The sequence below is a fragment of the Esox lucius genome, chromosome 7 (assembly GCF_011004845.1).
Source record: "Esox lucius isolate fEsoLuc1 chromosome 7, fEsoLuc1.pri, whole genome shotgun sequence".
In the NCBI taxonomy this organism is placed as follows: domain Eukaryota; kingdom Metazoa; phylum Chordata; class Actinopteri; order Esociformes; family Esocidae; genus Esox; species Esox lucius.
The window spans coordinates 26,538,173-26,552,913 of NC_047575.1; the positions used below are offsets into that span (position 1 = coordinate 26,538,173).

At 42.1% G+C, this 14,741-nt stretch overlaps 3 protein-coding genes across 19 annotated transcripts in view; 2 read left to right on the forward strand and 1 right to left on the reverse strand.

Annotated features, from left to right (window-relative positions):
• The first annotated feature begins 3,546 nt into the window (after positions 1–3,546).
• Positions 3,547–7,968, forward strand: crebzf (CREB/ATF bZIP transcription factor). Of its 2 annotated transcripts, XM_020048636.3 has the most exons (4): positions 3,547–3,917; positions 4,932–5,782; positions 5,985–6,060; positions 6,528–7,968. In XM_020048636.3, exons 2-4 carry the CDS (start codon positions 4,995–4,997, stop codon positions 6,606–6,608), a joined length of 945 nt encoding a protein of 314 aa, XP_019904195.1. In that variant the 5' UTR covers positions 3,547–3,917; positions 4,932–4,994; the 3' UTR covers positions 6,609–7,968. The 2 variants fall into 2 exon arrangements, with proteins under 2 accessions (XP_019904195.1, XP_019904196.1); XM_020048637.3 differs by having other exon boundaries at positions 3,552–3,917; positions 4,932–6,060.
• A 699-nt stretch (positions 7,969–8,667) lies between these two features.
• tmem126a (transmembrane protein 126A) lies at positions 8,668–10,634 on the reverse strand. 2 transcript variants are annotated; one of them, XM_010870764.5, is made up of 5 exons: positions 10,497–10,634; positions 10,136–10,263; positions 9,496–9,689; positions 9,291–9,405; positions 8,668–9,067 (listed from the first exon to the last, which is right to left on the reverse strand). In XM_010870764.5, exons 2-5 carry the CDS (start codon positions 10,246–10,248, stop codon positions 8,869–8,871), a joined length of 621 nt encoding a protein of 206 aa, XP_010869066.1. In that variant the 5' UTR covers positions 10,249–10,263; positions 10,497–10,634; the 3' UTR covers positions 8,668–8,868.
• Positions 10,635–10,802: 168 nt separating this feature from the next.
• dlg2 (discs, large homolog 2 (Drosophila)) overlaps positions 10,803–14,741 on the forward strand; it is a 262,715-nt gene continuing 258,776 nt past the window's right edge. For 2 of the 15 annotated variants that reach the window (XM_034293214.1, XM_034293218.1), the window contains exon 1: positions 10,830–12,408. In XM_034293214.1, the coding sequence (XP_034149105.1) occupies positions 12,276–12,408 (133 nt within the window). In that variant the 5' untranslated portion in view covers positions 10,830–12,275. Of the gene's footprint in view, positions 12,409–14,741 lie in introns of all 15 variants that reach the window. The other 13 variants (XM_020048234.2, XR_002196977.2, XM_020048218.3 and 10 more) reach the window with 13 other exon arrangements.

Consider the following 14,741-nt stretch of genomic DNA (forward strand, 5'->3'; position numbering starts at 1 on the left):
ACTTGAGGCAGGCACTCTCCACCAACCTGAAGTGGGCAAGCCACCCTTTTCCGACTGAGGACCATGGCCTCGGATTTGGAGGTACTGATTCTCATCCCCATTGCTTCACACTCGGCTGCAAACCGTCCCAGTGCATGCTGAAGGTCCTGGTTAGAAGGGGCCAACACGACAACATCATCCGCAAAGAGCAGAGACGAAATCGTGTGGTCCCCAAACCTGACACCCTCCGGCCCCTGGCTGCGCCTAGAAATTCTGTCCATAAAAATTACGAACAGAACCGGCGACAAAGGGCAGCCCTGCCGGAGTCCAACATGCACTAGGAACAAGTCTGACTTACTGCCGGCAATGCGGACCAAGCTCCTGCTTCAGTCGTACAGGGACCTGACAGCCCTTAGCAAAGGACCCAGGACCCCATAATCCCGAAGCACTCTCCACAGGATGCCGCGAGGGACACAGTCGAATGCCTTCTCCAAATCCACAAAACACATGTGGATTGGTTGGGCAAACTCCCATGAACCCTCCAGCACCCCATAGAGGGTATAGAGCTGGTCCAGTGTTCCACGGCCTGGACGAAAACCACACTGTTCCTCCTGAATCTGAGGTTCTACTATCAGCCGTATTCACCTCTTCAGTACCCTGGCATAGACTTTCCCTAAGAAGTGTGATCCCCCTATAGTTGGAACACACCCTCTGGTCCCCCTTCTTAAAAAGTGGGACCACCACCCCGGTCTGCCATCCCAGAGGCACTGTCCCCGACCGCCACGCGATGTTGCACAGGCATGTCAACCAAGACAGCCCCACAACATCCAGAGACTTGAGGTACTCAGGGTGGATCTCATCCACCCATGGTGCCTTGCCACCAAGGAGTTTCTTGACTACCTCAGTGACTTCAGCTCGGGTGATGGACGAGTCCACCTCTGAGCTTTCATCCTCTGCTTCCTCAATGGAAGACGTGGCGGCGGGATTGAGGAGATCCTCAAAGTACTCCTTCCACCGCCCGACGACATCCCCAGTTGAGGTCAACAGTGTCTCACCTCTACTGTAAACAGCGTTGGTAGGGCACTGTTTCCCTCTCCTGAGGCGCCGGATGGTTTGCCAGAATCTCTCCGAGGCCAGCCGATAGTCCTTCTCCATGGCCTCACCGAACTCCTCCCAGGCCCGAGTTTCTGCCTCCACAACCACCCGGGCTGCCGTCCGCTTGGCCTGCCGGTACCCGTCAGCTGCCTCAGGAGTCCCACAAGCCAACCAGACCTGATAGGACTCCTTCTTCAGCTTGACGGCATCCCTTACTTCCGGTGTCCACCACCGGGTACGGGGATTGCCGCCTCGACAGGCACCGGAGACCTTACGGCCACAGCTCCGAGCGGCCGCTTCGAAAATGGAGGTGGTGAACATGGTCCACTCGGACTCAATATCTCCAGCCTCCCTCGGGATCCAGTCGAAGCTCTGCCGGAGGTGGGAGTTAAAGATCTCTCTGACAGGAGACTCGGCTAGACGTTCCAAGCAGACCCTTACAGTACGCTTGGGCCTGCCGAGTATGTCCAGCTTCCTCCCCCGCCATCGGAGCCAACTCACCACCAGGTGAGTTGACAGCTCCGCCCCTCTCTTCACCCGGGTGTCCAAGACATATGGCCTCAGGTCAGATGAAACGACAACAAAGTCAATCATCGACCTATGGCCTAGGGTGTCCTGTTGCCACGTGCACTGATGGACACCCTTATGCTTGAACATGGTGTTCGTTATGGACAAACTGTGACTAGCACAGAAGTCCAATAACTGAACACCGCTTGGGTTCAGATCAGGGGGCCGTTCCTCCCAATCTCGCCTTTCCAGGTGTCACTGTCGTTGCCCACGTGGGCGTTGAAGTCTCCCAGTAGAACGAAGTCGGAGCACTTTCCAGCACCCCTCCCAGAGACTGCAAGAAGGTTGGGTACTCTGCACTGCCGTTCGGCCCGTAGGCACAAACAACAGTAAGAGACCTATCCCTGACCTGTAGGCACAGGGAAACTACCCTCTCGTTCACCGGGGTAAACTCCAACACATGGCGGCAGAGCTGGGGAGCTATAAGCAAACCCACACCAGCCCGCCGCCTCTCACCATGGGCAACTCCAGAGTGGTGAAGAGTCCATCCTTTCTCAAGGAGTGTGGTTCCAGAGCCCAAGCCGTGCGAAGAGGTGATTCCGACTACCTCTAGTCGGAACCTCTCAACCTCACGCAAGATCTCAGGCTCCTTCCCTGCCAGCGAGGTGAAGTTCCACGTCCCTAGAGCTAGTTTCCGTGTCCAGGGATTGGGTTGTCTAGGCCCCCGCCTTTGACTTCCGCCCAATCCGCTCCTTATGGCCCCACGTCGCTCCTTTTGGCTGAGCCCGGCCGGGCCCCATGGGGAAAGCCCCGGCCACCAGGCGTTTGCGTACGAGCCCCAACCCCGGGCCTGGCTCCAGGGTGGGGCCCCGGCTGCGCCATACCGGGCGATGTCACGGACCTCAAGATTTTCTCACCATTAAAGGGTTTTGAACTGCTCTTAGTCTGACCCGTCGCCTAGGACCTGTTTGCCTTGGGAGACCCTACCAGGGGCATATAGCCCCAGACAACATAGCTCCTAGGGTCAACATAGCTCCATTTTTGGAAATTTGCTTTAAAAGGTAAAGGCCATCACTGTGGAGACATTAAAAAGGAGACCTTTCTTAACAGAAATCAAGTGGATTCAGATCTTATTAGAGATTCAATATATGTTTGAATGTTAATTTCTCCAAAATGCTACAGTGAAAATGCTCAATATATGGTGTACATGGGAAGGAGTCTTTCCTTAACAGCAATCAAATGGATAAATTAACTAATTATGGGATTTGAACGTTTACTGTTGCTTTTAATGAAGCAGCATTCAAGTTGCCATTGAGATGCATTAAATGTGAATTTTACACAAAATGCTACAGAGAAAATGCTCCATATGTGGTGTACATTCTACTTAAATCAAGTAGAATCATCAAGTAATTATGGGAATTGAGCCTGTAATGTAGTTTTAAGTGTACCAACATTCAAGTCACCATATAACTGCATTATACCTTTCAATGTGAATTTCTCCAAGATGCTACAGTAAAATTGCTCTTCATGTGGTGTACACAGAGGAGACACACCTTAACTCAAAAGTTGAATCATTAACTAATTATGGGATTTGACCGTTTATTGTAGCTTTAAATGCAGGAGGTTTCACTTCTCCATAGACATTATAGCTTTCAATTTAAATTTCTCCAAAATGCTACAGTAGAATGTCTCTATATGTGGTGTTCACAAAGAGGGGAGCTACCTTAACTCAAATTAAGTGGAATCATTAACTAATTATGGGAATTTAGGTTGTATCAGATGTATAAAAACATCTGTATGTCTTATAAGACATACTACATCGTATCTTCAGAATTTTTTTATTGCTTTAATGTATCTTAAAATAATAAAAATCGAACCGGTAGAGCAAGACATGCTTACGCCTCGCGCACACAATTTTTCAGAGCGCCTAATTTGACCGAGTATTTCAAGAGTCGCCTAGGTTGACCGCAGTCACCAGGAGGATTCCTATTTAAAGCAGCGTTCGTTAACTTGAACGCTAACACTGATTGACAGCAAAGGCTAAAGTACTAAAACAGCAGTTTTTCGGTTCTTTTCAACGTTTCAAAACGTTTTCACAATGAACTTTGCCCTGGCAACTTGTAATGTTTCCGGTGGGTGGCCATTTTTAACGTACGCTCTGGGGATGTTGAAGGCTCGTTAGTGTATGTAGCTAACCGTCCAGTGGATTTATTTTTTATTGAACACGCTTCCAGACTCTTAAAATATATTTATTGTTTTCAAAAAAAGACACTGAAGAATATTACGATCATAACCCTACAAGAATCGGGTCCCCGACCGTTCGATCTTGACGTGAGGTAAGTAGCTAGCTACTGGCAAACTAGCCGGATAAAAATGCTTTGTCATCGTGTTGGTGCAAAAGGCTAGCAACGTATAACTGGTTAGCGAATTAGTTAAGAGTTATAGCGACATAATTCATTGCTATAGATACGTTGGCTAATGTTTAACACAAATAACACAAGTGTTGTTGAAAACAACAACCATTCGACAGTATGTACAGTAGTAGTTTGCTAGCTACGTTAAGTACTGACTTTACAGTCAGTAACACGTTCCCAACTCAGAGATGTTAGCTGAAGTGTTAGCTTATGAGTTAGGTAACACGTTCTGTCGCACACGCCTAGGCCTAGTGTAAGTTACACAACCTTCTCTGAGTAGTATAAACTGCACAAACTTTTGCATATAAGTTTATTTAATTTAATTAGATTAGACTGAGTTGACTGTGTAAAATGTGTTCTAGCTTCAAATGAAATATTGGATTGAGAGACAATGATGTCGTCAAAAATGTTGCTATTCTTTACCACGGCTGCTAATGCTGGCTAACATTTGCGTTTATTTATCCAGATCTTTAAACCTTACTAACGTTACCTATTTTAATACAAGCAGATGCATTTGGTAGCGAACGTGAACTAAACTACCACATATTTGCAAACTTTGATACTCCACAAAAAACGATTATTTTGTGAGACGTTTCGTCAAATTAGAATGCCACGCACTACGTTTGACTACCTCAGGTGACCTAACTGAATACTTCCTGTCAGAATTGTAAAGCAAATGTATTCAGTGAAATATAATACTGTTAGAGTCAAAAGCCGGTATTAGGAGACTGCATGTCAATGCAATACTGATGTACGAACCGGCGAGGAATATTGCAGGCACTCGCTACAATTTTACAGAAAAACTTTAAAACATTCACTGCAAAGTGTCTTCTGTTTATTTAAGCTTCTATTTATGCTGGAAGGACAGTTAAAATATTGCCTTTTTAATAAAAAATATTTCAAAAATAATTAATATCCTCTTGTGTGTACTTACAGGTAAACAGAACAGAGTCCAGATTGGAGCTGGAAAACATTTTTAGTACTTGCTGTCAAGTTAAAATGATCACCAGAAGAAAAAGTCGTTCAGATTTTGATGCAGAGGTGCACACCTCAAATTCCCCTTTTGGGGTTGAAGTCACTGACTTTGTTGACATTAGAGAACAATTTAAAACTAGTGCCTCTGAAGAAATGAGCTCAGAGAATGGAGATAGTACAGTCGGATTAGAACTGGATGATTTATTTGGAATAGACTCGTTAAACTGGACATTTGAGAAGGATGCGGTCTCTCCTCTTTTCAATACTGGATTGGGTGACACGACGGATCAAGATTTTGGAATCGGCGGATCCAGGACCCCGTCGCCAGAAGGAATGTCTGCTGGTCGGAAAAGGAAGTGGAGAAATGACCCTTCTGGACGCATGAACAACAAGAATGCCATCGCTGCAAGAATGAATCGCCTGAAAAAGAAGGAATATGTCAATGGCCTGGAGAATAAAGTTGGGACACTGTCCTCAGAAAACCGCACTCTCAAACAGGAAAACAGCCAATTAAATAAGAGGGTGGAGGAGTTGGAAGACGAGACTAGGTACCTCAGAGCCGTGTTGGCCAACGAGAGCATGTTAGCCCAGCTGTTGTCGAGGCTGAGCGGTGTGAACGGCATGAAATTGTCTTCCTCACTTTTCCAGGGGTCCAACAAGAACGGTGACCATGATTATGCCTTGCCCAGGAAACGTGTGAAGGTCGAGGAGAAGGAAACCTCTGGTGGTGTCTGTCTGCACGTGGACAAAAATCACGTCTCGGTGGAGTTCTGCACCAAGTGTGCAGAGAGTGCAAGTGCATCACTCAAAATGTAGGGTCAAGTACTTTTATCTGTTTTCAGATGTTGAGACTGAACCTGATTTAACATCAGGGTAATGAACATCAGGGGAATTTATGAACTCTGTTAAGAATTTGACACCAGTACTTAAAAAATGTTGAATGAGCATGTGTGTATGAAAATCTTATGAAACCAATGATTGAAGAACACATTACTTGTTAAACCTTGTTGCCAGTTTTCTCCTAGGTGAGGATTGTTCTACCATGCTGGATGAATGGCTTACAGAACATCCCTGTCTGCTTGGCTCCATGGTAAGGATCAAGACAAGCTGATTTGATAAATGCTCGGATTTTGTTTTTTTCAGGTTTTAAGTTTTCCTTCTAAACCCACACCAGAGGTTTTTATATGAACTTTAGCTTAACAATGTGCTTTTTTTTCTTTCCTGATTGAGTAATTACTTTAATTTGTTTTTAATTTTTTGGGTTTAACTTGTAAATATGAAGTCAAAACGATTGCACTCCCAAATGTAAAGAAATTGGGGCTTGTTAAATTGGATTTGGATTATAAAATGTGAATAGAGGTGAAGTTTCACAAAGAGTTTACAAAGCATAAGTTAATTGTCTCAAACCATTGTGGGGTGAAAACAACAAATATAGTTGATTATGGTTACCATGGTTATGGTTATAATTGTTTGGTTGAAAAGGTCTCTTTGTGAAACGTCACTATTCTGCTGAAGAATGTTTTCACATAGCGCCCCTATTTTTCTTTATTGCTAAAGTGGATTCCGCTGTTGAGGAAGCTGAAGAGGCGGGACCCGCTGCTGCCAACTTGGTCTGGTATTTTTTTAAAGGTAGTATAACAAATGGTGTAAGTTACTATTTTACCAGTATCCCATCACACCTGCTTTGAGAAAAAGTGAGTTAAGAATATATTATGGATGACCAGTGTTCCACTTCCTATTGCAATGGCACCAGAGCTCCTTCACCAGTTTAAACTGACACACTGAAATGCAAACCAGTTGGAAACATGCTTACCAATATAATTTGTATTATTTAAGTGGTTATCCTAGCAGATATGGATGACACCAATTTTGTATAAAGTGAGTCAGTCCCTTTTGAATGTCATGTACAATACAAGATGTTTTGCCTGAAACCATGTAACGTTTTTGTTTTGTTAATGAGAATGTTTTAGGAACATGGCTATAAATGATGGACAATAAATATTTTGATCATACACGCTTCAGTTATGTATTTTAAATTGAATTTTCCCCATGTAATTGATATTAATGCACCTCTTTTTCTCTTTTCAAACAGCAAGCTCTTTCTGCAGACAAAGGTCTTTCAATTACTCTACAAAATGGAAAAAAATATGGTAATGGTCCCCAAACACGTGAGGTCTCTTGAGTGGAGAGCTCAAAATGAACTCTGTCCATATGCCTATTAGGTTCATATACTTGTGTCAATACAATAATCCTAACCCAGTAAGGTTGCAAGTTGTGCTTCACTCTGAAAATTGGCTTGTTTTCAAACCTCAAAATGTAATCAGCTGTTATGTTTAGTGTAGATCTAGCTGCAGATCTCTATTCCAAATGAATAGAAAAGCTGAGCTGTTATGCTACTACTTCAAATATTTTTTGAATAGCACATTCTCCATGTTAATTCAGCTTAGGCGAATGGTGGGTTTTGCACACCTGATAGCTTGAGACGACACGTATTGAAATCTATCTGTGAAGTCTTGTTTACTTATGAGCTGGACTGCATGGCATTTCTTGGCTTTTGTATTTTAAAAGTACATTTGCCAGTTCCTGTCAGATCTTACTTGCACAAAAAGGCCTGGATAAGTATTTTGCTTATCAGTGAACTCTGGCATAGTTGACGTGGCACACAACCATTAAGCATTCTTCACACCGCAGGCCGTAATGCTCAAAGGGGGAAAAATGCTATTTGGAATATTGACTGTTCAAACGGTGTAAGTGACCAAATTGTATTTGTCTGAGGTTTGCGCGAACAGTGTGTCAGGTTGAAGATGTAGCCTGTGATATCTGGCCACTGGTTGTAAAAGGGGCTTGGTAAATTGTGTACTGTTACATATGTATGATTGTCATCAATACCATTCGCATACATACTCGTCTCTTCCGAAGTATGTCAGCCTTTTCTGGTGCATACAGTACTAATCTGGTAGACTGTCATTCACACTAATAAAAACTTACACTAAATCAAGAATAAGTTGAGTTGATACATCCTGTGACCTGCTAGTAAATGGCAGTAGCCAATAAGTTTCACTAAACAAAAGGAAATATTGAGGTGACATTTTGCAGGTAACTCAATTTGATGCTATGGTTTTCCTATACAATTCAAATCACAATATTTGTGTTGCTGAATACTGAAAATGTGAACCTGTGTTTTAATGATCAGCCACTAAATATTATTCTGAACCTGATGGGATAGGGTATGTTGGCTGTCAAGGGCCTTTTAGGAAACATTGCTGTCCTGATTTGAAGTTTCCTATCATTAAAATAGCAATTGTATCATGTATCACAAATTGGCTTTTTAATATCTTTGAGTCACAGTATGATGTGCCAAGTAAAAACAAATTCCGCAAATGCAAATAGTATAACTACATTATCTTGACATATCTTTAATGGCTGTGTGCATCCACTTGATAGTGTCTGTAGTGCAGTGTCAAAAGTTGGTTTGAATCCTGGCCTATTTACTTATTTCAAGTAAGAAAGGTCATGTCCTATTCATCCCTGTTTCTCACTGTTATTAAATTATACAGTTTTTGTGATTTAGGAATATTTTTGTTACTGAAACAGATGGCAAAACACTGCCTTGGGCTCTTATGTGGCAAGTAGTTTTCAGCCTCTGGATATTAAAGTCAACATGTAAAAAGCACATAGGTAGATATTGCAGACAAAGCAAAGTGTGCTCCGATTTAATTAATACTTTGTTTTAAGTTTAAATTGGCAGCACTACAATTGGATTTACAGCTTGTAGTTTGGTTAAACAGAATCATTAAGGTATTTTTTTCAATAAAGATGTTCTTCAAACTTGCTCAGAGTCAGCACTGTATATAAATGGTATAACTGGGAAACAAACAGAAAACAGAGTTTAAAACATTTAATCCTTAAGCACTTTGCTGTCTGGAGTGGACAACTGAAGCATCTTCAAGTAGGTGTCGAAGTGCTTGGAGCTCAGGTAGGTGCTAAAGAACACCTGTAGCACTATCACAAAACCCATTTTCCTCAAGACTGGCTGGGTAATCTTCTTCCAAAAACGAAGAATGTTTCCCTTTTCGGGCATTGGCGCTGTGTTGTACCTGAAAATATTAACCGCATAATTATTCAAAAGCGCCAAGTATGGAGGTCCTGAAAAATCCCTGGATCATGTCACACTTAGGGCCCATTTTCATTAACATAATTTCTCACATAAATGTAGGATGTTGCCCCACCCAAACCTTTCCGGAGAAATGGTCAACTGGCCAAATAAAAATTAATGCAGAGGAAATGTAACCTAACTCATGGATAGACAGTTGTACATACCTTGTTGCAAGACCTGCATTTACTGGCAAAGCCAACACAATAGGATATATGCCAGCACCAACTGCACCAACTAGTGCACCTCTTATCAGGACACAAGTTGGACAATTAAGGTCACCTGAAGAAGTGAATAGAATTAGAATGTCAGTTTCAGATGAAATGTAAAAACCAGTAATACATTATAGAAAATAATTTAAAAGACACTCACCTGACAACAATGGTTTGGACACGGCTACATTATACATGGCCACTGTTGTCAAGAATGGTAGGACAGCCATTGGGAGACTTGATGTGAAAAGCCCTTGAGTGACATTCAGTGCTCTCCTGTAGAAGCTGTTGGCAATCAGTCCTGCCAATGCGGCATTACCTCCCAGATACAGAGGGCCATAGTTAAATATTTTTCTGTTAAACAACAGGGATATTTTATCAGTTGAAGTGAAAGCATGTAGCCAAATTGTGATACTGATTATACAGACAGGTGTGAGTGATAAGTTGAGATACAATGGAATCTTGTACGATGTTTTGATTTGGGGAAATATCAAATCTGACATTCTTTCAACTAATTGGTGTTTTGACCCAAGCATATCACATCTCTATCCCTTGACGTGTTTTGGTCTGATCAGCTTTGAAAAGTGCATGTGGCACGTGCACTTTTCAAAGCTGATCAGACCAAAATACTAAATTAGTTTTAAAAAATTAGATTGGGAATTCCTTAACTAAATAACATACAGTTAGATATAAGAGCAAAATGTAAATGGCCTGTGAAATAGGACTAGGTCAAAGTGATGAACACGTCAAGGGATAGTCTAGCCCAGTAAAATGTAGCTTGGTTAGGTATAAAAACGTACCTGTCGAGCTCAGGCAGCCGTTCGAATTTTTCCGCCAACATCTGAATAACCACTGCTCTGCTAGGGATTGTGACGCCGGCACCTTTCTCTTCAACGATACTGTTTTCTGACATGTTCACTAAGATGCCCTGCAACGCATGAGCAAAATGTTTTCACCCCCCCAACTAATATCAGTCTCGACCAGTAATGAAGGCAAGCACTGACAGGATTTAATTAACGTATGGGAAATATTTTATAAGTGATTCAGACAGCTACATTAAAATAATTAAAACTCTCAACAGCATACATTATACACGACCACTTTCGAATAACACCAGAGAAATATATCGCGGTACTAACAAGTAGATTACTCACCACTTACTCTGGCAACGTTCCGGCTAGAATGTTTAATGTGCTGTAAACGTGTAGCAGTTTCAATGTTTCTTTCTGAATCCTTATTTTTAGGAAGGTCGCAGACATTTTAAATCACGTGCACCGGAGTGAACTCTGAACTCACACAAGGGGAGCGTTGACGAAAACCTTGCCATCCCATTGGATGTAACGTTCTTTCAGTCAAGGGATTGCTAATGTACAACCTCTCCGTTGCTACGGTAAAACTGGTACTGATGCTTTCGTATCCGACTCGTGGTTTTACAATTGCATAATAAAATGTGGTCATTTTACACAGCTGCCAAGAAGCAGCAAAGGATGTGATGAGGAGGTTCCAGATATTTCGCAATGAAAATAGTAAATATATGAAATTGACGGGGGTCGTGCGCGATTGTGCGTTTCAGGTATTTTTTTCTAAGTCGCGGGCGACGCACTGGCATTGACATGAATCTCAAGCACGCTGGAAATGCTTTCGTAAACCAATAACGCTTAGCGAACTTCACTTTTGGGCTAGCCGTGTTTTTCGTTTTGGTGCCTAGCTGCTTAAGCCACTATGCATGTGTTAAAAGAGTTGTGTTAATTATAAACGTGTAATACACATATTTAAAAATCATATGATGTTATCTTAAACTAACTGAAAGATGACAGAATCATACTAGCTAATTACACAGCTACATTCGTTTTTGGATGTACCCTGTACACATTTATTCGTAGTGGTATCTGAATTGAAATACATCTTGACCAGCTAATCTTATGTATGTTGGTAGTTATAACTCCAAAAGGTATTTCGCTGCACATCTCAATTGTTTATCCAGTTGGGTCGCCCCAAATTCATAGAAAAAATGTTTGACTATGAGTAATTGCAACCAGGTGTGTAGGGTATGAAAACTTGCAGTGTTGTTAGGCTAAAAATAGGCTACACCTCTTGTCACCATAGCTGCGGCAACATGAAACGTTCCATAAGCTAAAGTTGATGTTGCATATTTTTGTGGATTAACGTTACGGCGCCTTTAACAATTCTTTGTTCTGCCATTGGCATTGTTGGTTTTGTTTTTTAAATACCCTGCTCATCACATGGGAATGAGATCGATTATGCTAGCATCAAACTGCAGGGCAAGTAATAGACACGCTGAAAGTGGGGCCTCACGAAAGTAATTTGATGGAATAGACCGGCCATTTACGATATGTTATATTCAGTGTCCATGATATCATCTCCTGACAGTTGTCTGAGGGGATGTTAGAACGCGCGCGACTGCATTCACACCTGTCAGGAACACCAGCACACCTTTATCGGAAATATCTGTGGAGCACAGGACAAGCTGCAGACCACAGTTTTCATAGCCGACCGCAAATGGGAGGATTCGGCATTCTTATATTGTCTAATGTTTTCTTAACTTGGACGCTTTCGGCTTGTGTGCATCACAGTGAAGCTAGCATTGTTTTGGCTATTGCAGGACTTGTGTCAAGCTTTGCTGAAGATCAACTGAACAACCATGCTCAGCCACATTGCAAGCACCGTTTTTTTGTGGCCTGTTTTGGACTGATAGTCTCTCTTTTGGACGGTATAGTCTATTAGAGCCTAGTAGAGCAGAAGGCTGAATGAAAACCTACTGCCTCTCTCTAAGGCTACATGTTATTGCACAAACTCGCGGTTGGTTTCCTATTGAGCGGGTTACTACCTGAAACTTTTGATAATGCACTGTAAAGAACTGTGAAGACGGTATGTTATTGGAACAACAGTAAAACACCAATACGGATCCAGTCTACAACTATGCCTGTAAGAAAAGAAGGTGAGCAGAAACGTACGGTAATTGGCAACAACAGGTGTCTCGCTACTGACCGCGCCGCAAGTGAAAACTGGCTGCCTTTCAGCACGTCTATACCCATATCACCATTTAGGTTATGTAAGTACACGTCATCATTGCCTTTTTCGGTTGCGTTTTGTGTAGGTGGACTCGTGGTTAAGAAAAAGTACTCCGTAACGTGTTATTACAGTGCAATTGTTTTATGCTACTTGCTGGCTGATGTAACAGACCAGTCATGGATAATAGTTTATTTTCGATAAGAACATTAGTAAACACTCAGGGATTCAGGGATGCTTGGCAAAAAGTAAAAATTACTGCCCAAATTATTCAACTCTACAATGAATGTCATGCAGGAATTTTCAAGAGGTTAGAGGTGAATGCTGTCGACTGAGAATTTAAGTCAGCTACGTTAATTTAACAGGAAAATCCGTATCTTTAAATACGTTTTTACAGTATGTTCTTTTGAGTTTTTCTGTGTTGTCCCATAGTGACAAGGCTTGAGATCAATGATGGCTCTTTTGTCTGAGTGACAGTGGAGTCGTTCACTGACATTAACCAAGTGTACACTCGATCTATGCCCCACATTTCTATACCTTGAAAATTGTCTCTAAGTAGAAATGGTTGCTAATAATAAATAATTCCTCTTCACTGCTTTTGTCATTACATATTTTACATAGCTTTTGCGACCAGTTATGGAGCCTTCTGTGGTGAGTTTTTGTCAGGATCACCCTCGTGCCACGTTCTTTTTGTTGCTTCGGGTCTTCACCTCATGGCTCTTGCCCCAACGCTCTGTTTTTTAAGGGCAATCGGTTTGGGATGGGATCGCCTCGCAAGATTGTTGTTCATGCTTTAGCAGTGTCCATCTACTAGATTTTTGCTGCTAATCAGTGAATGCAGGTGTTAGCTGGGTATTTCTAGCACTGGAGGTGGTTTTCCCACCTGCTAGGGCTTTGTCAGGCATGATTGTATTTATTTTCATGGATATGCTTGACACACCCCGTTTGGTATTTTGTTCCCTAAGGAAGGGAATGTGGGGGCAGTGGCTGCAGGAAGCATCAGGCAGCAAAACATCCAGGAGCACTTTGGACAGGGACAGCTATGAGTGATTTGGGCCTGGTAGTCCTGAGGCGTGATCCTCCTAAGGTCATGACACCAGGAAAGCTAGAGAGAGCATTCCTAGGATTTACAAGGTTACATTCACCAGCTATTACACCTGAGGGTGGTGTAATAGCTGAGAGGTGTCCTCCCCGGGTTTGGGTTAGAGGATGGGCCTTCCAGGGGAACACGTAACTCCCCGGACTACACTTAATCATAGAACTTGCTGAAGAGATGAGTCTTCAGTGGATACTTACAGGTTGAGACTGTGTCTGCGTCTCTCACTTTAAAAGGCAGATCATTCCACCCTAGTGGAGCTCTGTGGGAGAAAGCCCTGCCTCCAGCTGTTTGTTTAAAAAAATCTAGGTACAATACGGAGGCCTGCATCTTGTGGTTTTAGGCTTCTTACTGTTTAATCGTTATTAGTTATGGGTGTGGAAGATACTGAGTCTAAAACTGTTATGTCAGCTAGGTGATCTTTAGCAGTTGTACAAGGTGATTTTTCAACCATTCTAAGAAAACTTTGATATTGTTTTTCTGACCTCATATAGTTATTTGTTTAACTATCTTGTCAGTGTTAAAGGGAGCAGTATTTTCTGTTTTCTCTTTCTCAAATCCTGTTCAGTGGCACTTTTATACCACCTGTAACTGACCACAGGTGAAATAACCCATGAAAAAGGGATCACCTGCCTGTTACTAGAGCTGCACCATTTGGATAGAATAGCTGATCACACTTTCTTTTAACCAAATATTGCAATTAGGAGTTTTAAATCACTTGGTATAAACAGAGTAGGTCACTGAATAAAGAACGAACCGAATTAGAGTTCTAAGTGTAATGTAACACTTATTACTGATTACAAGGTAGCCAAACAGCCTGTGTTTGAGAATTTGCAGAATACTAATTTAATGCCGTGGATTTTTGCTACATTTGTGCCATTGCCAGTAGCTAAGCAAACTTTATCCACCCTTGAGCGCTTATTTTTTTAATTTTACTTTATTTTCCTTCCGTATCAAGTATGTTGGTAGGCACCAACATTGAAGTTGAAGCATAATATCCATGCTGTTCAAATGTTTAAACACCCTAAAATATTTGAGCAAAACAATGTAAATAGCCAGGCAACACAAAGTCTCAAGGAGACATTATTTCCAGCTGGCCTATATTACTATGGCTGCATCTTCTCTGCGTTGTTGCAAGCAATCATGGGTTGAATCCAGGTATGAAAGTAAACTACAAAAATACTTACAAAACCTTTTGTTTTTGATTGTTATGAATAATAAGCAGGCTTATCAACCCACTGGCGTAACACAATTTAAATTTGACAGAGCAACATTATGAA

Coding starts and splice junctions, on each gene's coding strand:
- crebzf (XM_020048636.3), top strand. CDS start 4,995: ATGATCACCAGAAGAAAAAGTCGTTCAGATTTTGATGCAGAGGTGCAC. Junction 5,783..5,984: donor GCAAGTGCATCACTCAAAAT/GTAGGGTCAAGT, acceptor CCTTGTTGCCAG/TTTTCTCCTAGGTGAGGATT. Junction 6,061..6,527: donor CCTGTCTGCTTGGCTCCATG/GTAAGGATCAAG, acceptor TTATTGCTAAAG/TGGATTCCGCTGTTGAGGAA.
- tmem126a (XM_010870764.5), bottom strand. CDS start 10,248: ATGTCAGAAAACAGTATCGTTGAAGAGAAAGGTGCCGGCGTCACAATC. Junction 9,406..9,495: donor GTCCAAACCATTGTTGTCAG/GTGAGTGTCTTT, acceptor TCACTTCTTCAG/GTGACCTTAATTGTCCAACT. Junction 9,068..9,290: donor AATGCAGGTCTTGCAACAAG/GTATGTACAACT, acceptor TAATATTTTCAG/GTACAACACAGCGCCAATGC.